Source organism: Mesoplodon densirostris, chromosome 7 (genome assembly GCF_025265405.1).
Source record: "Mesoplodon densirostris isolate mMesDen1 chromosome 7, mMesDen1 primary haplotype, whole genome shotgun sequence".
NCBI classification, from domain to species: domain Eukaryota; kingdom Metazoa; phylum Chordata; class Mammalia; order Artiodactyla; family Ziphiidae; genus Mesoplodon; species Mesoplodon densirostris.
The window spans coordinates 105,303,021-105,325,011 of NC_082667.1; the positions used below are offsets into that span (position 1 = coordinate 105,303,021).

The 21,991-nt window shown below is 48.2% G+C and overlaps 2 protein-coding genes across 4 annotated transcripts in view; one reads left to right on the forward strand and one right to left on the reverse strand.

The window, feature by feature from the left end:
* SIK2 (salt inducible kinase 2) overlaps positions 1 to 17,591 on the forward strand; it is a 140,333-nt gene extending 122,742 nt beyond the window's left edge. The window contains exons 9-15 of one of the 3 annotated variants that reach the window (XM_060105406.1): positions 278 to 442; positions 7,414 to 7,654; positions 8,127 to 8,411; positions 8,557 to 8,720; positions 9,489 to 9,599; positions 10,318 to 10,409; positions 11,120 to 17,591. In XM_060105406.1, coding sequence (XP_059961389.1) covers positions 278 to 442; positions 7,414 to 7,654; positions 8,127 to 8,411; positions 8,557 to 8,720; positions 9,489 to 9,599; positions 10,318 to 10,409; positions 11,120 to 11,708 — 1,647 coding nt within the window. In that variant the 3' untranslated portion in view covers positions 11,709 to 17,591. The remainder of the gene's footprint in view (positions 1 to 277; positions 443 to 7,413; positions 7,655 to 8,126; positions 8,412 to 8,556; positions 8,721 to 9,488; positions 9,600 to 10,317; positions 10,410 to 11,119) is intronic. The other 2 variants (XM_060105408.1, XM_060105407.1) reach the window with 2 other exon arrangements.
* PPP2R1B (protein phosphatase 2 scaffold subunit Abeta) overlaps positions 14,423 to 21,991 on the reverse strand; it is a 36,825-nt gene continuing 29,256 nt past the window's right edge. Inside the window, exon 16 of the mRNA XM_060105410.1 lies at positions 14,423 to 14,516. Coding sequence (XP_059961393.1) covers positions 14,423 to 14,516 — 94 coding nt within the window. The remainder of the gene's footprint in view (positions 14,517 to 21,991) is intronic.

The following is a 21,991-nucleotide window of genomic DNA, read 5'->3' on the forward strand; positions in this document are numbered from 1 at the left end:
AAAGGCTAGCTTTCCTGTCATCTGTGAAAGTTATGCACCTCATCATGGAACAGGAATGAAATTCTGTACAACCTATCTCAGAATAATTGATTGCTAGACTGCCTCAGATCGATACCTGTACCGTGTACGTACTTCATCACATCTTTTCTGGAGTTTCCAACAAATCACTGTTTATCCTTTAATTACATCAGGAAGAATTGTTTTATTTCAAGAATTTTGTATATTTATATAGAAAGTATTAATGTTCCCAAACTTTCCGTTCTTGCCATATTTACAGACACAAACTGTGGGACTCCCAGTGACGGTGCATTCACCAAACGTGCGAGTGATGCGATCTGCCCTCCTCCCACAGGCATCCAATGTGGACGCCTTCACGTTTCCAGCATCCGGCTGTCAGGCGGAAGCAGCATTCATGGAGGAAGAGTGTGTCGACACTCCAAAGGTACAGATGTATTTGAGAGACTCCAAGCTTGTTGGTTGGCTGGAGATTTCAACTCTGTCCACACAAATGTTGTACTTCGGCTTAGCTGAACTTTGTCATTTCCTCAAGTCACTTGGGAGGAGTTGTTTTTGTGCAGAAGACCTGAGAAAAGTATCCAGGCCTAATCTCGCTCTCTCTCCATCTTGTCATTACGACGGTTATGTAACATGTCAGATCTCATGTGTACTTTTCAGAATCCTTCTTCATTCTCTTTCCTTAACCAATTCCTTCTCTCAAGTTCTCTCCCTCATAGGTTTTGGATTTTTTTTTTAAACCAATTGTAATTCTGAAAACAAAAGTATAACTATTGTGCTAAATTGGGCTTTGCCTATTTTATTGTGGCCTCTCTTCTGCTGCCTGTGCTGCAGCTACAAAATGATGAGCCATCTTTTTTGGTCAGTCAAAACATCTTTTTGTGTCCAGTTTGAACATACTTAAAGGAGATAAGTTTATTCTGGTGTGCTGCATAAAGTTGGCTTTTAGTATATGGAACATGACAGCTTCCCTCATTTAATGAATATTTATTTAACTTCTAATTTGTGTTTTATATACTTAGCATCCAGTGATATACAGAGGATCATATTAATGGGCAGGTCTTAGAGTATGTTTAAAATAGACTGTTCTTCACTAGCTGTGTGAACTTGGATAAAGTGACTAACTTCTTTGAACCTCCATTTCTCTTGTGTAAAACAAGGATACCAACTTTATGAGACTGTTGTGAGGATTAATTGAAAGAATGGGTGTGAGGTTTTGGGCAAATTGTAGACACTCAGCAAATATTGGTTTCCTGTCTTTTTAGCCTCGTTAGGTAATAAAAAGATGACTCAGACATTAGTTCTGCCTCAAAGTTTGTAGTCTAGCAGAAGAGACATGAAGCTTAACTAAAGGTAATGTGCCAGGTACTGAATAAATTGATAAAACATAATTGGTCCCTTAAAGAGATAAAAAAATAAAAGTGCTACAAGACTAGAAGGAGACGGGGGAGTTGCTTTTAGTTCATTTGATTGGGAATGTCTTTGGTTTAACTGTCAGAGCTGGGAAGTGGGAGGAGGGCAGAATCAGGGTGGATGGAAACTAGGGTGTGATATCTCGGTGGAGGGAAAGGCCTGAGCAGCAGCAAACGTCAGGAAAGCCTGGGTCCCTCTAAGTCAGAGCAGGAGCTCAGTGTGGCTGAGGGAGAGGGCATGTGAAGGGAAGTTGTACAAAATAAAGACAAATAGCCTTGCTTTGAATGGCAAGCCAAGGGATAGACGCTTTCTCTAGGTTGGGGCTCTCAACACGGGAACGTGTTTCAGTATTATCAAGAGAGTTTTTTCTGGGACTTCCCTGGTGGTCCAGCGGTTAAGACTCCACACTCTCAATGGAGGGGGCCCAGGTTCGATCCCTGGTCACGGAACTAGATCCCACATGCCACAACTAAGACCCGGTGCAGCCAAATAAATAAATAAAATTTTTTTTTTTTAATAAAGAGAGTTTTGGGGACTGCCCTGGTGGCACAGTGGTTGGGACTCCCCGCCTCCAATGCAGGGGGCCTGGGTTCAGTCCCTGGTCAGGAAACTAGATCCCACATGCATGTCGCAACTAAGAGTTCACATGCCGCAACTAAGGAGCTGGCGAGCCACAACTAAGGAGCCCTTGAGCCACGACTAAGGAATCCACGTGCCACAACCAAGGAGCCGACGAGCCGCAACTAAGGAGCCCACCTGCCACAACTAAGACCTGGCGCGACCGAATAAATAAAATTAAATTGTAAAAAAAGAGTTTTTTCCAAATGGACCTTCTCCAAGGTAGTAGGACACAATCGGAGATTTTTTGATAAGGAAACACCATGATCCATATCGTGCTTCAGAAATGAACCTGGAAGGGTCCGTAGCCTGCATTGGATAGGAGAGAGACTGGTGACAAGCACAGTAGAAGGTTAGAGTGTGTGTCAGGGGAGGTGACGAGGGCTTGAGCTAGGATGGTGCCCGTGAAACTGGAGAGGAGGGGATGGTATAAATGAGATTGCACAGATCGAACTGATAGACTGTTAGGGTCCAGAGAAAAGAAGTCCAGACCGATAACAGTGTTTTGAGCCTCGATGATCAGGAAGGTGAACAGCAGTTTCAGAAATAGGGAGCTCTGGAGGTAGAGCTGATTCAGAAGTTAAGTAATGAGTAATGACTACAGCGTAGTCAAGGCACCTTGATGCTGGGCCGCCCCAAGCAGGTGTGAAGCCGGGTTCCTGACCCGGAGGAGTTAGTGTCCCTGTCCCTGAGGACAAGGCCACTTCCTGTGGACAGTCTGTTCCTCTGCCTGTGGTTGCCTAGCATGTTCAAATCCTCATAAACTGCCATTACATTCTCACCCAGAAATTTAGACATAAATTGAGGCAACATCACTCATTTATTTTTAAAATCTAATCCCCTTGAAAAAATTAAAATGCAGTCTGCTTAAAGCTTGGCTATGAGGGCCTCAGGCCCGAAACACAGATTGGGCACTGTCTGCCGTATTATATAGGGCAAGCTATTTTTAAAGCTTGTGATTGTTACCGTAACTAGGAAACAGACAGGAAATGAATGATTTTGTGAAAGATATAGACAGAAGCTAGATGGCTTATTTGCATTTGTAGGAAGAGCAATGCCATGCTGGAACTGGCCACCCACACTGGCAGGGCCACCCTGGCACTCAGCCAGGCTGTAGACATACGTTGGTCTTATTTGCACACCGTTTCATTTATGTCAGCAGTACTCTTTGTGCCTCTTCCCTCCCTGGCACCTCTTTCTCTGGGGCCCATAAATAAACGCACACACACAAAACCGTCAGACAGAGATACTAGCCCTTTGTTGTCGATCTTGCTTCATATGCATTTCCTCTAACACCTATTTGTTGTCGTCTAAAGGATGCCCCGTAACTGCATGTGTTGCTCAGTCATTTCTGCTCACAATCAGTGGCAGATATTGTGCGCCTCGGAGGTTTCGCTTCTCCTTCTCTCCCACAAGTCTTCAACTTAAACTGATCAGTAAAACCCCTCAGGAAGTCTGCATTGAAACATGGGTTTGGGATTGCTCCCAAAATAGCACCTTTCTGAGACAGTCACCTAACTCTGAGCAGTAACTGAGCCCCCAGGTGGTACAGAGCCCATACAGGAGCAGACGCAAGCCCAGTAGGATCAGTCTCTCACTTTTGAGAGTTTCTTTGGGAATAATGGACTTTATACATACACACACATACGGACACTTCAGTCACTTTTAACATTTTATTAAAGTTCTATGAGAAAAGGATTTTCCAAGTTACCATCTCCATGTTCCGGATAGTGGAAGAGAACTGTGAAACTAAACTATGAAAGTGCAAGTGTAGTAGAGCTGTTCATGTCTATTGACGTTTTTAATACCTTTTTTCAATTATAAAGGTAGTACACATGACAAAAGATCTAAGAAGGATATTCATCAAAAACTCTTAATTGTGTTAACCTCTAAGACTTTGTAAAGGGGAGAAATTGTACTTTTACTTCTGACTTTGGATTTTTAAATTTATAATTAAAAGACGTCAAACCAGTCAGAATCACACATGGAAAATTCAAAGAGGGATAAAGGAAAAACTTAATTTATCCATAGTCCCCCTACCCAAAGGTAAGCCCATTTTGACACATTTCCTTAGAGTAGGTTATAGATGGATGGATAGATGGATGGGTGGGTGGATGAGTATAGGGTGATTCAGTACGTAGGTAGACTTGTTAAAACAAAATTTTATTCTATTATATGTAATTTTGTACCTTGCTTTTACGTAATATAACATCATGAGCATTTTTCCCATACCATGAAATCTTCTTTGAAAGCATGAGTTCTATTTAACAACTGACTAATATATTGTATTAGATGCACCCTTATTTAACTACTCTTCTATTTTGGGACATCAGGTACTTTAATATTTTTTGCTTCCTTACATATGCTTCAGGTGAATATCCCTGTGTCTAAATTTTTGACTACACCTTTTATTATTTCCCTGGGATAAATTTCTGGAACTGGGGTTATCTAGTGCTTTCCTTCCTCACCTGGTTATTTGTTTAGTTTGCCTCAAGATGGTAAAAATGCTTTAAAAGAAAATGTTGTTTTATTCTCATGCTTTAAAAATTTTTTATTGTTATAAAATAGCATTCTCTTTGGTCCAGAAATAATGTTAATATACACAGTGTTTTAGTTAATCCTCCCAAACAACTTTACTCCCATTTTACAAGTGAAAAAAAAAAAAAGAGCTTTATAGAAGTTAAGCAACTTGCCTAATAAGTGATGGAGCTGAGGTTTGAGCCTCTTCAATATATGCCAAACTTGCCAGGCACTTAGGATACAAATTAAATAAGGCACATTCCCAGCCTCCAGGCTCACTGGCTAGTACTGTACATTAGTCTACCGTGTTACTCAGCTCTTTAGGGGCTCCACCTCCAATATAGCCACACTGACGTTAGGGCTTCAATATATGAATCTAAGGGGAGATACAAACATTCAGTCCATAACAGTCTAGCAGTCTCCTGTGCTAGAATCTTGTGTATGTGGTAAGCTCAGGGGTATTATCAGTTAGTGGTGGAGTTTCTGAGAGGCTGACTCCTACATATATGCTATCTACTGCATCTGAGATCTCTTATCAGAAGGGAAGTGATCTACTGAACTTTAAGGAAAGGCAAAAACACTGTGTTGGAAAATGTACGTTTTACCCACCCATATTGTATTTTGCAGTCTTAGAGTTTACAGTTAGCCTGGATTGTTTCCTAGAGCAAAAGATCTCATTTCTAGCAGCTTAGGTCACTAAGATAGATCAGCCCATGTTACAGTCACAAAATCCTAGAGTTTAATTTGTTATATCAAGTCCCTGGGTAAACTGGCAGGCAAAGGTGGCATGATTATCACCTGTTTCAGGAACTGATCTTAGAGGTGGAAGTGTTCACATCTGTAAACTGAATGAGCTCTAGAGCAGCTTTCTGCTCATACCTCTTAGCTATGAAAGGGTCACCACGGCGTTTTCTGATTCAGTCATCACCAAACATCACCTGAAAAACCAGATCATTGGCATCTACCTGTCCCAGGGTGAAACTGAATTCAGTAAACATTGTTAAATGAACGATAAAAATTCTTCTTGTAGTCTAGATGAGGAAATAAATTTATAAGCAGACAATTTAAGAAAAATAGTAAACTTGGGGAGACTGCAAGGTTTTTTGAGTACTCAGAAAAAAAGTGGCCTTTCTCTACTAAGGAAAGAAAGGCATGGTTGTAAGGCGGTACTTGCAAAATATTTCTTGAAAGAAATATCTGACAAAATTTTGACATAGCTATAAAATGTAAAGATGCTCAGTAGATATTTACTTGATAACAGTCTTTTCTCTGTTGTTTTTTTATTCATTTCCAAATCATCCTTGGCTAGTCTTAGAGAATTATACTCGTAGACAGTTAAGGAACGTAGCGTAGAGTCATGAATGGTAAGTCCCCAAACCACCATTCTTCCCTACAAGAAAACTTTTAAGTTCAGTCAAAAAGGGAACACTTATCTGGGGATGGTTGGAGGGGAGCATAATTGTTGCTGGCCAGATTTCAGAGTTTTTGTTTTCTAGTGCCATGGAGAAGATTGGTCTTAGTCTAGGAAGAAAGCATTAAATGGCCACTTGTCACTTTAAAACCCTGTGGTGCACTAGCTGCTTTATCCAAGTAATGGCTACAGCCCCAGAACAGATTTTATGGAATAACCATCCCCTCCCCCAAGCAAACAACGATCTGAGTCACCCAAGTCTCCCTCTCCAAATAAAGGGCCTCTCAGCGCCTTCAGATTGGTTGCCATAAGAGGAAAGTTTCCTGTGTCTGGCATAGCAATGTCCCACGTCACCTCTCACATACATGAGCCTCTCCTGCTTCCAAAGGAAACAATAGCGCTCCCCGGTGTATTCCAGGTGAAAGTACTGATGGGAGCTCAGCCTTAGGCCTGGCTGTTCCTGAGCAGCTATTCATAGGAGAAAACTGGATTGATTTCCACGGGGGGGATACTTAAGGTAATGAGGTAAATAATTGCCTCCTCATTGGGGCTTTTTACCAGCCAGAAGAACTCGCAAGCACAGCTCCCCTCTGTGGGCTGTGTCTGCCCCCCCAAGGTGGTTTGCTTGGCAACTGCAGAGGAAGGCGACGCTGTCACCCAGGAGCTGTGCTGAGCTCATCCCGTGGGATAGGAAGCGTAGATACTGTGTGTGTTGCTGGAGCGGAGAGAGTTCAGAGCGCTGCTGCTCCTTAACCTCTGCTGGAATTTGGGGCCTGTGAGTCATTTGTTATTCTATAATGGAAGGCTTTGGCTGTTTGCCATTTGGATTTTGTTTTCACTCCTTTTTGTGGTATGTCCGTCTTGAAAGAATTCTTTTTTCCATTCCTTAGGCACATAGAACCAATTAAAGACTAAATCCAATGTGCAGGTACTTAAGTTATGAATATAGAAGTGTGTGTAGAGCCTTCCAGTGTGTTCTGTGGTTGAACGTCAGAAGAATGCTGGTGACTGCTCTTTTCTTAGCTATGAGCCGTGCAGTTGGTTTTGTTTTCTTTTTTCTAAATCTCATCTTCCCCCTCTTCATTTCCCTTATTTAAAACAATAATAATAACTGGTAGGCCTCAAGCTAATACACCCTATTCATCTGGAAACCACTAAAAACATTGTTCATTGTAATCGTGGCGACTCAGAGAAACCTAGGAGGCAGTGATAGTTTGGGTCATAATGGGCTTCTGTCTCTTGAGGGCTGCGGTTGACTTGCCTTAACTTCTCATCTACATGGTTGTCATTAGTAACCAATATGTACATTTGTACTATTTTACTTAATTTCTAATTGGCCAGAGGTCTTGACATCTTTGCCTTTGTGGATTCTTCAAGTGTCTTAGCAGAGCAGTGACTGATAGCTCCTCTCACATCCCTCTCACGCTGACATGTAGGTAAACGGCTGTCTCCTGGACCCTGTGCCTCCCGTCCTGGCGAGGAAGGGATGCCAGTCACTGCCCAGCGACGTGATGGAGACCTCCATCGATGAAGGGCTGGAGACAGAAGGAGAGGCCGAGGAAGACCCCGGGCGGGCCCTGGGCGCCTTCCAGTCCACACGCGGCGGGCAGAGGCGGCACACTCTGTCGGAAGTGACCAATCAGCTGGCCGTGATGCCTGGTTCAGGTACGCTTTCCGGTAAGTGCTGGCCTGGGTTTTCCCAGCATCTTGAGTCTTCTCCAAGAAACAGGAATGATACCAACCAGCCCCTGGAATGTTGCCTATGTCTTGTTTCTTTGTGGACCACATGCAGCAGGAGTTAAGATTAGGCCTGCTCAGCAGCTCTCAGAGATTAAAATGAAACGTCTCTGAGTGGCCTCCCCTGACGCCCAGTTTCATCCGAGTGCGATGTGACTCATCAAGGACTCTGGCTCTTTGGGAGTGGCCCAGATCTTATGGGTACAGGTTCTGGAGTGTTCTCACCACAAAATTCGAAGCTGATTAAATTGGCATGTAAAAAAGTTCTGAAAAGATATTTTGGTTGGAAATTAAGGACACTGTTGCTGTGGAAAACTCAAGCTGGTTATGCTTTGTATCCCCTGTTCCAAGAAGTTGCGATTGATTGGTGGTCATGTTGGTGTTGTGTTTTGTTTTGTCTTTTCTCTTGAAGGGAAACTTTTCTCCATGAGTGACAACCCCTCCCTTGACAGTGTGGACTCTGAGTATGATATGGGGTCTGTTCAGAGGGACCTGCACTTTCTTGAGGACAACCCTTCCCTTAAGGACATCATGTTAGCCAATCAGGCCTCACCCCGCATGACGTCTCCCTTCGTGAGCCTGAGACCTGCCAACCCCACCATGCAGGCTCTGAGCTCCCAGAAACGAGAGGCCCACAACAGGTCTCCAGTGAGCTTCAGAGAGGGCCGCCGGGCGTCAGACACTTCCCTCACCCAAGGTGACTGCCTGCCTTCTCTGCTGGCTCCTACGGCTCTTGTGTTGTACGACTGGATGGGGTTTGTTGCCATGTTGGTTCCATACCTCTGGCCACTGAAAGGCCTTGTGTTTTATTTAAACTGTTTGGTCGTTGTTCTTTCTTTCAGGAATTGTAGCATTTCGACAGCATCTTCAGAATCTGGCTAGAACCAAAGGAATCCTAGAGTTGAACAAAGTGCAGTTGCTCTATGAGCACCTGGGCTCAGAGGCAGACCCTAACCTGGCATCGCCTGCTCCTCAGCTGCAGGACCTGGGCAGCAGTTGCCCTCAGGTGCGTGCTCTGGGCCCTGCCCGCAGTGGCTAGGTGAGAATAAGGCATCCGTTCGTCCTGATGGTGTGTCATTTCATTTAGAGGATTTACTCCAGTCCTGGAGCAAACAGGGTTCTTTTGGAAAGACCACGGCCTGAAGGCCTTCCTTGTTGCTGCCATCTGCCCGACAGGTTGGGTTAGACCCTTCCATGCTGGCCCAGGTGATCGGTACCACGTGGAGGCTTGGACGCTGTCAAGCGATGCTCGGTTCCTAGGGCAGATTTTATGTGAATTATACCCCTTAAGAGTCTCCCTTGAACTCCCCTCCCTTCATGCGCACACACACAGAAATTACAAATAAGAGTACAAATGAGAAGCTTGTTGCCACTATTTTTGATGTGATATCACTTCACTAAATATTATAAGTGAATTATTTGTGCTAAAAATACAAAAAATATTGCTGTTTATTTAATACATTTTATTTGAGCCCATTTTCAGTACATCAGGGATATTATAGCATTTGATGCCCACAGGAAGGGAATAACCTTCCGTTGACATCAGGGGCCTTCGCTCCAGTACTGACTAGGCAATCGTTTACTACAGGTAATGCATGTATACGCTTTCTGCAAAGGGATTAACCCTCAGCCTACTAGTTACTGTAAAAGCATTGAGGAGCATGTCTTAACAGAGCTGGAGTTCCCCTTGGACATGTGCCAGGGTGCTTAAACTGAGATTTGAAACTTTCTCCCACGTGGGAAATTGAAAGTGTTTCCACCCCTTGCCCCTCAGGAGGAAGCTCCTCCTCAGCAGAAGAGCGTGTCCGCGCTCCCGGGCAGCACGCGCCCTCAGCTCTCCCAGCGGCACAGCCTGGAAGCCCAGTACCTGCAGCACAGACTCCAGGTGGGATCCTCCCCCTTGTTGCTCCAGCTCACTTTGTTCATCCCGAATCTGCCTCTCTGCAAAGCAGGAACCTGTTTTGCTTGGTATTTTTTTTAGGGCAGCTGCTTAATTCCTTTATAGGCAGGTAGGTCTGGCTCTGCACTTGTCGTTTCTAGAAACATGTTCAGACTTAGCCTTATGCTTTGTGTTGGCAGCAGAAAAGGTCTGTCCTCAGACCCCAGGAAAGGGTACTGCCACTGAGCAGGAGGAAAGGGAACCCTGGCTTCTTTACCTCTTAGTGAATAATAAATAAAACGGAAATCTCAAGTCAGCAAAAAATGAACTATCAGCTCTCTGTTGGTGCCCAAAAATCCTTAAAAATGATACAACATAGATCCCATAAAGAATGAATCGTTTGTTCACTCAGCAGGCGCCGTGGCCTTTGCTATAGATCTAACTCCACTTTTCTCATTGTTTTTAGTCTCCATGAGCCTCCCGGTCCTAGAGGACTTTTAGAGACAGAAAAGTGAAGCAGGTTAGAGCTGAGACAGCCCAGGCCTGCTGACCCAATGCTGCTGGGCCACAGGTTCTCCCAGGGTCTCAACGAGCAAGTGTCAGTCCCTGCATCCTGCGCAGATTCTGGAGGACTCACTTGGCTTCGTCCTCCAGGCAGAAGTACAGTCTAATGACCGCGTCCTAGATGACACCATGTCACGCTTGTATTTTTCTGCTCTTCCAGAAGCCCAGCCTTTTGTCAAAAGCCCAGAACACCTGTCAGCTTTATTGTAAAGAACCACCACGGAGCCTTGAGCAGCAGCTGCAAGAACACAGGTGAGAGATGGTGGTTGGCCAGAGAAATCACTTCCTTTGTGGCAGACAAGCTGGGTATGTTGTCCTTTCCCCTAGTATTTGCCTCTACCAGGAAAACAGGTTTCGGTACGCTAACGTGGATATTCCACTGTCCATGGACTATAGGCCTGTCAGGAAATAGCAGCCCTAAGCGTGCTTTGTTTTCTTTTTCTCCCAGTGTTTCCCCTTTGGGCTATGAATAGACCTAAGCTTTCAGGATCCATGAGCTGCTGCAGTTTAAGTGGGTTATACTGGAGAGAAGGCCTCCATCCTCCCTTGTGTAATCCCGTGCCCCCAGGCCTCACTGGTAGCAACATCCTGGCCAAGGTAGAACTACCCTAATCCATCAACCTACAGACACCCGCAGAGACCAAGGTGTCAACCCCGCTTCAAAACACTCCAGATGGGAAATCAGCCTCTTGTTTCACAGGGAGGAAAAAAGAGTCTTAGAGAAAAGGAATTCGTGTTCATTTGAGCACTGAGGGATCAGCCAGAATTGGGGGACAAAGAATAAGATTGGGTTAAAGAAACCAAACATGACTGGTTCCTACCCCCACTTTTTTTTTTTTTTCTCCTGCCGTGGGAAAGAGAGAAGTGGGAGGACGGACACTAGTGACTGATACTGGATTTACATTAAAATTGCCTTCACTGAAGAAGATTTAAAATTCTTTCTTTTGGTATTGCCAACTTAGACTCCAACAGAAGCGGCTCTTCCTCCAGAAACAGTCTCAGCTGCAGGCATATTTTAATCAGATGCAGATAGCAGAGAGCTCGTACCCACAGCCCCGTCCCCACCAGGAGACGCCGCCGCCGTCCCAGCCGCCGCCGCCGCCGCCGCCGCCGCCCTTCAGCCTGACCCAGCCCCTGAGCCCCGTCCTGGAGCCTGCCTCGGAGCAGATGCAGTACAGCCCTTTCCTCAGCCAGTACCGGGAGATGGGGCTGCAGCCGCTGTCCGCCTCGCCAGGTCCCCGGGCTGCTCCCCCGCCACCGCCACCGCAGCACTCAGGGGCCGCCCGGGCACCCTTACAGTTCTCCTATCAGACTTGCGAGCTGCCAGGCGCGGCCTCCCCCGAGCCAGACAGCCCCGGTCCCTGTCAGTACTCCCTGGATGGAGCCCAGCAGAGCGGCCTGGCGGCGCCGGGCTGTCCCAGGAGCTCAGGACTGCAGGAGGCCCCCTCCAGCTACGACCCTCTAGCGCTCTCGGAGTTCCCTGGACTCTTTGATTGTGAAATGCTGGAAGCCGTGGACCCACAGCACAGTGGCTACGTCCTGGTAAATTAACCTCAGCGCAGGAAGTGAGGCGGGTCAGGTGAAGAGAGTGTGTATTTCTATTTTTATTCCAGCCTTTTCCATTTAAAACTTATATCCCCCCCCTCTCCCTGATGGGGAAAAAGTCAAGTCACCCAACTGGAATCAGAGGGCCTGGCCGGGTGGTGGTTGCTTCCTCATGGCTCCGTCCCACCACGGTTTTCTGTGGCAAGTGCTGGAACATAGCTGTAGGCTGCAGCTCATGCCCTTAGGTCAAGTGGAGCAAGCTCTCATCAGAGCCACCAACAAAAGTTTCATAAGAAGAAGACATCCAGACCTAGGTTTTACACAGAACTATATCAGTTCATTATCGAGGGAAACCTTGGTGAAAGCAGGAAAAAATGTGTGCCGTTATGTATAGGCAAAAAAAAAAAAAAAAACAAGGCAATACATTTTTCACTGAAACCAAGCAACAGCATGTTCCTTAGAGGCAAATCAAGAATACCTAATGAAATTTGATGCACAGGAAATAAAAAAAAGTTGTACTTCGTCAGTGAATCATAAGTTCTAAGCTGCTGATGCAAGTTGTCCCCAAGATCACTGCCAAGCGGTAAGAGCGTGAGCTTTGTTTCAGGGTCCACTGAGTAACAGTGGATACTGACCCCTGAGACTGGCAGTCACCTCCATCTGAGAATAGGTGACACACCTCTTCAGAAGGTGCCCTGGGTCACAGAGTGTCAGCGCCTCAGAGCTCCAAAGATGTCGCCTGTGGAACCAAGAGATGCACCGCAGTGGAGACCAGGGGCAGGAAACTCAAGAAACCGTCAAGAGCAGCAGCCCTGCTGGGGCCGGGGAAGACGGGCTCTTCCTGCACAGTCTTCTGTGGAGACTTCTGATTTGGGGCAGTTGGTCTTTAGAGGACCTAGCGTCTCTTTTAAAATGTAATAACTACTTTGACTTTACACTAGATGTTGCTAGTCGTTTATTGAGCTTTGTATATTTGGACAGTTTCATATAGGGCTTAGAAATTTTAAGGATGAGAAAAATGAACTTTTATCTCCCATGTGAAGTGGTAGTGCTGTGCCTTTTCCCCCCAGATCATGCTTTAATGATTTCTTTTCTGTAGAAACCAACAGTTTTCCATTTATGTCGATGCTAAATCCAAAGTCACTTCAGAGTTTGTTTTCCACCATGTGGGAATCACATCCTTAATTTCCTTAGAGTTTTGACTTGCAATGAAATGTTCAAGTATTACAGCAATATTCAAAAGACCACAGAGGTGTTAACCATTTAAGCAGATCATCTGCCAAACACAGTGTATATTATTAACCCTTAACGATCCAATCATCAGAATAAGTTAAAAAGATGCTACGGCTAGTTGACTGTATACTTAGAAGTAAGGAGTAATCTGTCATCTGGACAGTAACATCCAAGTGTTACAAATTCAGTGTTATTTACAAAGACTATCGTTTCTGTCCTTTAGAATGGCTTGTCCTATCAGCAGATGAATGCGTTAAGCACAAAGCATCTTCCTTAAAGCACAAAGAAGAGAGATACTACACTGATGCTGCATCTAGAAAACACCTTTAAGTTGCCTTTCCTCTTTGTCGTACGTGTCCAGGCAGGTGGGGAGAAACATGGGGTTCTGTCCTGGCTCCTCTTGGTGTCAGGACGCTCCGCAGAGGCCCTCTGCTTGGGGTCGGCCTCTGGGTGTGAGCAAGGAAGGGTGGTGTGGAGGACTCATTTTTGTGATTTGACGACACGCAGTGAAAACCCAGGAAGAAAGAATTAGGTTCCTTCTACGGGTTGTTTATTCCTCCTCATGCTGAAGATTGATGATTTCATGAAATAGACAACATCATTTCATTTAAGAGATCCTTTCATTAAGATCTCTAACCTGTTTTAAGTCTTTGCAAAATAAGGCAGTTATAAAACAGGGCTTGATTTGTTTAGACAGAAGCATGTTTTTCCCAAAATGTTCTACAGAAGCGCTATAATATTTATGAAATTAAAATGCCTTCCAGATTGAAAACGGGGGCCGCTCAGGTCAGAGTCCCCGGAATGGCAGAGTCCCGCATGGGCATCGATGCCTGCCCCCCACAGGGCCATAAGCCACTGAGCCCAGGAAAGCCGGGAGCTACGGCAGGACGGCTGGGCCGACAGATGAGGCGGGAGAGGCCCCGGGAGGGTCGAGGCCCCAGAGGTAGACACTGGGGAGCACCCAGCCGTGGCGGGTCTGTTCAGGCCGACGACAGCGGGGTGAATAGCATGACCCATCCTGCTGGACTATGTTGTAAGCTCCTGTTTGCTTTTCTCATTTATTTCAAGCGGAAATCAATAAATTCCATAACAGTCTGTATTTGCTGAAACGTAAGCTGGCGAGAGGAGACTGGTGCCGTCCGTCAGGTGTTTTCCCAGCCCCGTCTGACCATCGCCGTTGCTCCGTCCCCCGACTAGTGAGCGGCCGATGTGAGCCTCCAGGCAGTTTTCTCCTCACAGATACTAAAGTAACACTACGAAGGCTTAGTACTAGAGGTACTTTGAAATAATGACCTTCTTTCCAGTCTGTTCCACATTAGCAGTGTGTACACTACTGTATAATAACCATTAGCTTTAATACCTTGTAAACCGGGCTCCTCTGAAGAGACTTTGGTGAGATGAACGTGAGGTAAAAATTTCATTCAGCAAAAAAGTGCAATATGTGTGGTACTCTATTTTTTGTTTTTTTTGTTTTTAATCCAGGGGTATTAATCTCTGCTTTGGGGAAAATGCACTAGCTCTGCAATTCCCAGTTGGGCGAGTGTGTCTCTAGTATTTACATGCAGCTGATATTGCTGGTCCCTGTAAGGCAAACAGCACGTTAGCGCAGCAGAGAGGGCGGATGTTCCACTTGAAACTGGTGAGCTGCGCTGACTGTCCCCTGCCGCCTCGGCCCCGCCCAGGCCCGCCCCGCCCTCTTGCTGCCCTGGGAACACAGAGGAGGACCCTCCAGCCTCCACGTAAGGGGAAGCATCTGGGGCCCACCAAGGAGGACTAGGAGGTAGCACTAAAGGACCCCTGCCTTTCTGCATCCAACTTTGTCTCCAAGGAAGGAGAAAGAGTCCCTTTCTTCCTGAGAGTGTTGAAGCGGTGTCCCGAGTCAGTCAGGCGGGACTGCAGGAGCCCGCGCTCAGGACCAAAGGCAGCCGTCACCTCAGAGTCGTGGGGGGCCCGTGCCCGTATGGGGAGGGAGGGGACCGCCTCGTGTGAGCGTCGCCCCCAGCCGACGAAAGGCCTCTGCAGAAGGGACTCGTGGTGGCACTGGCCTCTTCCTCTCTGCCTGAAAGGGGGGTTCTCAGAGAAATGAGTTCTACCTAATTGTTAGAGTTGGGAAGAAGGGTGTGTTCACAGCCCAAGAGTGACTGGCTGGCCAACCAGAAACTAAAGGAAGGTGAGAAGCAGCAGCCTCCCCTCTGGCTGGGCAGGGGTCCAGGTGCACGGTGCTCAGAGCAGCCCCTGCTCAGGTGCGGGCGGTTCACACACGTGGACCTGAGGAAATGAATGGTTTCCTTTGCAGGGTCCTCCCAGCTGCGGTCAGGCCCCAGGTAAATACTGGCTGCTGTGCTGGGGTCAGAATTTCTAGCCCTGGATTACATTTAAAAGCCTGTATCAGCAGTTACACTTAAGCTCCCTGTTGGCTTAAGGAAAATCTCACTCTAGGTGATTTTTCACATTCGTCCTCCTTTGAGACAATTCGTAGGGTCATTGGACGACACTGGTCCCAGTGAACAGTTGCAGAACCCCTGTGCCGGGGCTCACCTTGGCTGCATGCGTACCCCTAAACTGGACTGCCTCAACCGCCTTCTCGGAAGCCACCGAGCTGCTCAGTCTCTTTGTGCCTGGACATCAAAGGTAAAAACTGGAGAACAGGTAGTAAGTTGGAGTCGTATAGGCAGAGATCTTTGATCGTTTTGTTGCTTCTGGAAATCTTTCCAGAACTCATCTTCAGAGTGATGTGTGGAAGACAAGAGCAGTATCATCTGCCTCTCTTTCTAAGCTGGACAAAACAAATGATAACAAATGTATGTATCCCTTCTGACAGGTTCGCTGGTTTGATCCTCCCTGGCGTGTGGTCCCAGGGAAGAGACTAATTACAGAGCTCTTTGTGTCTGTCAGCCTGCAGCCCCTGGAAGGCACGAGGTGACCTCAGGCTGGCCTTCCACAGCCCCTCTTGGACCCCGAGTCCCTGGTCTCACAGTGCCCCTCACATCTTTGTTTCACCATTTTTCCCCGTGAAGGTAGCCTGGCTGCTTCCAGAAGACTCGCAGCCGCCCTAGTTACACCACCATCTTATCCACGTCTGGGCAGATTTCAACACATTTGGCAGAATGGGGCACCTACTGTTGTAGACATTGAGAAATAGGCAGCAGCACAGCCCACAGCCAGTGATAGGTGTGATGGTTCCTGCCCAAGCACTCAGCTTGTCTGTCCAAAAGGAGCAGTAGCTTCTCTCTGTACATTAATTTACCAAGCACTTTCGCGAGCCATCTTTTCTAATGCTCACAGCAATACTATGAATGAGCAGATAGTCCTCACTTTCTACGGCTGAGGAAGCCAAAGCTCTGGGAAGGCTATGTGACTTGTCCAAGCCACAGGGCTCGTGAGTGGGGGAGGCGGGACGGGCTTTTGGGTGCTCTGGCTTCTCCACGCTCTTCCCTCCTCGGTAGCAGCTGACTCTTCTTATGAGCAAACAGCTGTATAAACGAAGCCCCCCCACCTTGGTTAAGCACTGGGTGAATGTGACATTGTCCCCGAAACCTTACTCCCACTTGACAGCCGCCTGGCTTTGGGGGAAGTGTTGCCCTCCAGGTAACAACTGTAGTTGTCCAGGTGGCCCTGCATGAACAAGGCCAAGGGAGACACAGATCCCGCGGATAGATCTTTCCAGTGTCCAGTTAACTACAGAAGTTCAGGTTCACATCACAGATGTCTCATTTCTCCACCTTACACAGTATAGTAACTTCCTGCAGAAGTATGTGACGGGACACACCCTTTCTTGATTGCCGAGGAGCCAAACCGCACTGCTTTGGCCCACCATCGCCGACCAACAGACTCAACCCCAAGAAAGGGTGCCACTCAGAAAAGAATCAGGAACTCAGCCCAGTCCTGAGGAGGGGGATAAAGTATCTTTACAGTTAAGGCCCATCAAGTAGAAGTGCTGATCAAGTACTTTTAGGGTTAAAAAAATAACATACTTTGAATACTTTTGTCTTCAGAGGCAAAGTGGGTGGGTTAGGGAGGAGCTTTAAAAATAGAAGTACAAAATAACATCCTGGAAAAATAGGACCCCAGATTGGAATAATGTTATATTAGCAAATACAGATAGCAGGGACTTGCCACTGGCTGTGTGCTGCTTATCATCTCTTCAAGATTTGCTCAATCAAGGAAATACACGGGGTGATACTGTCCCACTACTGATGGCAAAAGAAATCTGCCTCCACCAAAATCTCTGAAGGAAAAAGAAGCAGAGAGAAAAGGAGGTTTGCTTCTCTTTGGGGATTGCAATTTAGGAAGTAAAATTGATACAGAGATATTTGCACTTTGTAGAAAGGGCAAGCTTATTTGCTTATTTCTGAAGGGAGGAGGATGGTCTTTGCTGGATGTTTGGTTTGTGAAAGAGTTACTTTTGATTAAATTAATCTAATTGTAGTTATTTTTTCTGTGTGCTTTTTTTTTTAATTACTAAGAAAATGGTGAGTTCAGTAGCTTTGGTATTTTGAGTGCAAATCATAATAGCTCCAATGTGAAAAAAATCAAAATGTAACCTGTCACTCAATGTTAGAAAATTGCTTAAAATGCAGTTTAATAAATGATCTTTGTATCAAACGTAATTTAAATGGGGTACTTTTCTGCAAGGAAAATGTACTGTTTTTACGTTTCCAACCCTCTTGAATTAAAATAAAAACAACTTGTTTTCTAAGAGCCTGGGTGATATGAATGTCAGGTGGATGAGATAGGGCCTTTCCCTCATCAGGCCGGGGGTGGAATTTTGAAAAGTATGGAAGGTGGCTGTGTTCCCTGAGCTCTGGTGCTCATTTCAGGCTGCAGAAAAGGACAGTGGATAATATGTTCTCATTGACGTCAGCAGGGTAAATAATACCTTGCTCTGAAATCGCCGGAGTACACGGTAGCCGCTGAGAGTGCTGACGGAAGCACGGCCAACCGCACTCTGCACACGGACAAGGCCCGGGCTGCCTGGGGCTCCTGGACTTTCGGAGACGGAGCCGGGCAGGGGCCTCTGAAGCAGCAGGAGAGGGGGCAGGCGCCTCGGGCTCACCTGTGACAAGCTGCAGGGCAAAGGGAGGCAATGGGGGCCCAGCCAGACACTGGCACTTAGGACGGCACGTCTTCCGTGGAAAAGGTTTCAACGCCGCGTGTGCACACACACGTGTGCACACATGCACACACGGCGGTCCCCCTCCGAGAGACAGGAGCCAGCTTGGTGCCCTCGGGTGCTGGAGAATGCGTTCGCTGAGGCATTTGGGGCGCTCTCATACATTCGAGACTTGTTTTAGTGCCAGACCCTGAGTGAAAGGGCACTATTAAGTCCTACTTTCTGGGGACTTCCCTGGCGGTCCAGTGCTTAAGACTCCACGCCTCCACTGCAGGGGGCACAGGTTCCATCCTTGGTCCCGGAACTAAGATCCCGCAGGCCGAGTGGTGCAGCCAAAAAAAAAAAAAAAAAAAATTCCTACTTTCTGGCAGCAAGTTGAGGCTCTGGTTTCACTCAGACCATTCCAGTTGAGCCTGTGCTATAGAACCGAGACAGCCTCCAAACTGAGGGATCACCCACCGGCCCTGGTGGGAGTGGAAGGCCTGGGGCAGACGGCCAAGGGCAGGAAGAGAGCAGAGCCCTCCCCGCCGACTTGCCCGCTGCCTCCACGCGGCTTGCCTCAGGCGCTCAGTCCTGCCCCGAATGGCTGTCGTCTGTGTTTGCGACCGAGACTTCAGTAACACTGCGTTTCAATTGCTTTTTCCTTTTTTTAAAGGAAAACACTTTCAGTAACGATGTTTTACAAACTTTCCCCTTGCCCACCAAGTTTCTCCATCCTTTTGATTTTGTGCTGCCAAAAACAACCCCCCGTGTCCAGGGTACAGGCAAAAATAACAGACCTGCCTGCAGAGACTGGCCAGAGCCTTAGCAGCCAGTCAAGCCCTTGACCTTCACGTTGTACAGAACATCTTGCGGTCTGTGGCCTTTGTGAGCCAAAGGCTCAGTGCAGGGGGCAAGGGCGACCCGAGCTCCCGATCCAGGGCCTCTGCCCAGCTGGGCTGGGGTCTAGAGCTTGTCAGCTGTGCTCACACCTCCAAGGTGATGCCGCGTCTGCAGTCACCAGAGCCCACCTCCATCGCCGCCAGTCAGGGCCCCACCCAAGGTTCTGCTGTTGGCCGTCTGCTCCTTTCCACCCCACTAGTTCTTAAGTTGAGGTTTCACAGATCCCTTGGACATGCTGATAAAAGCTTTGGATCCTCTTCCTAGGAAACATATGTACACAGACATACAACTTTAGACAGATAATTTCAGGGGAGGAGTTGGTTCCTGGACCCCCTAAGGCCCATCACGGGGTTAGAGGGGTTTCTAACCCCTGACTCAGAGCATTAGCAACTCAATCTGCAAACCCTCGCGCTCTTCAGAGTTACCGTTCTGGTAGGGCCCTCCCTGCTGAGCGTTCCCATCCCTCCCTGGGTGGACCCAGGTGGGGAGAGAGCCCCCTGCTCTGCCTTGCAGCCCCAGGGCACCGTGGGAGGAAGTTCTGGGCTTTGTGCACTAAATCCTGGGTGCCCCATAGCTACAAAATAAATGTCACCTGCACAGGGTACAGCTGCTCTGCCCTCATTTTGGCCCCAGTGATGTCACTTGAAATAAATGATAAGGCAGTGCACCTGAAACTAACACAACATTGTAAACCAACTCCACTCCGATAAAAATTTTTAGTTTTAAAGAAATGGCAAGGCGGAGGCGCTCTGGAGGGATGGGATATCGCCCCTGGCTCAAACTTTACAGTGTCCCCTTGGGAGACAGAGGTGGGTCTTGGCTGAAGTGAAGGGGTTGGACCCTCCCCTCAGACACTAGCCATCACCGGCAAATCACTGAGGCCAAACCCAAAAGCCAGGTCAGGCAGAGTGCGGAGCTTGCTCTGTGCCTCCAGCCGTTCGACTAAGGAGCCTTCCTGCTATAGATGTCCCAATCCGCTGGCGCAGCTGAATTCCTCTGGACCCATAGTTGCAAATACTTTGATAGGGAGCATTGATAGCTGCCTTTGTATAAATTTCTAAGGGACTTTCCGAAGCGCATTGACTCAGAGCTGGTCTGAAGCCCAGGTGAAGCAGGTGCAGGGCTGAGCCACAAGGTGAGGAACCCGGATGTGGGGAGAGAGGACACTGCCCATGGGAAGTGGACTCCCCCTGCAGCTGAGCCCCCAAGAGCTGGCTGGGCAGAGAGCTCAGGAAATCTGGGCCCAGAAGAAAGAGGTATCGGGGATCTGGCCTCTCGGAGGGAGAAGCCGCCGCTCTCCCTGTCGGGCAGGCTTTGAGAGCTTCTGACTCCATCTCTCTCTTCACTCCCTGAATGGGGCCTGAGATACCAAAAGGGGGCCTGACTGGGAACCCTGACCCTCAGGAGTGAGTGCATCACCACCACGCCAGGGCCACCCACAGAGTTGGGGGATGGAACACAACTGAACTGAGGGAAAGCCCCCAAGGCCTTTCCTAGGAGCGCGCCACGCTGCGGGACCCCGAGTTCACAGCCGAAACGACTCCAGTCTGGGGCCCCCTAGCACTGCCCTCTGGTCACGAAGGAAGCCCAGATGTTTAGCAGGGTCCCTGTGCCAGCCAAGAGAGGGCCAAAGGGCAGCCAGGCAGTTGGAGCAGGCCCCGGGGAAGAAAGGGCTGGGCAAGGACGGCCTGGCCAGGAGCAAGTTTGGGAGAACAGAGCCTAGCTTCGCCGGCCCACCCCCTGGAGCACCACTCTGGCCAGAAAGGCCCTCCAGGTAGGGTGGAGGCTACCCAGTCTCTGCCAGGGACAGCCCGGGAGGCAGCAGAGAACCTCTGGCTGAGTCCTCGGCCCCTGGCACCACTCCCAGCCCTGCCGCTAACCTGGGCAAATCATTGCAAAGGCCCGTTATCCCAGTGGTAACTTGGGAACATAGACTAGCTGAGTTAACCACAGCTCTACTGCAAGGTTCGGACGCAGCCTGGCCTAGCACGGCCTCCAACAAGAAAGCACTCAGAAGACCCCCAGCTCCCGTTAATGGCTTGTCACAGTATTGCACCTCTCCCTGTCTTGTTCTCATTTAACTCTTGAGCACCCCAACACTGGACACAGAAAATGGTTGCTTGGTGCCTACAAAAATCCCGTCACAGACTTAAGGGTGGATGCCCTATTCTGAGCACCTGTTCCAAGTTAAGAACCAGGAACTTTGCCCAGGTTCTCTTCGTTTTCAGTGATGAGTTCTGGGCAGCACCAGCCATGGGTACCACAGAAGAAGGAACATCCATGAGAATCCATGTCCCACCTCGGAGGCGTTTTTCATCCATCTCCCAACTTTTAAGGCCAAGCTCCTGGAGAGAGAAGGGCTGGAGGGCCTGGGTATCTTTCTCTGCAGAGACAGCTGCTTGGCCCCCAGCCCCCAGAGAGGAGAAGGTGCCAAGAGAAGGCAGAGCCTGAGGACACTGCTCCACCGGCCCTGGGAGCGGTCCGCTGCCGACCTCCCTGGCACTGATCTCTGTGATCAGTCCTCAGCTGGATTGGACCCAGGCCTCCCGTAGTCTTTCTGGGCTTAAGAGAACTAATCCTGCAACCCTGAGGTTGGCCCTTCTTTAAGGAGCTCTTAGCCTTTAGGCACCCACAGCCAAGCACCTTCGAACTGCCCTGGAGACCCTCAGGCAGCCCTAGGCTCCCCTAACCTGCCCTCAGGAGAGAAAGGACAGGACAGCAGCCCCTCCGCCCCCCGGGAAGCTGGCTCCGAAGGGAGCCGAGACTCCTGTGCTGCTGGACAGTCCCCCACCTCGGGCTAGCAGGACTGCTGGTTCACCAGTAGGTGCTGGTTTAGAACACAGAGGAGAGCCAGGTGCCAGAAGTCAGAGGCCAGAGATGCTAGGGGCCCAAATGACTGAGTTTGGGGAAAATAAGGAAAACTGGAAAAACCAGAAGTAGAAACAAGGGTAAAAGGAGCAAGGAGTGCAGAAGGTGCACTCTCAGTGGAGCCTGGGGGCACGGGGGCCGGGCTCCGGCCAGCGTCTGCGCGGGACAGGCTGTCAGGACAGAGAGGAGAGGC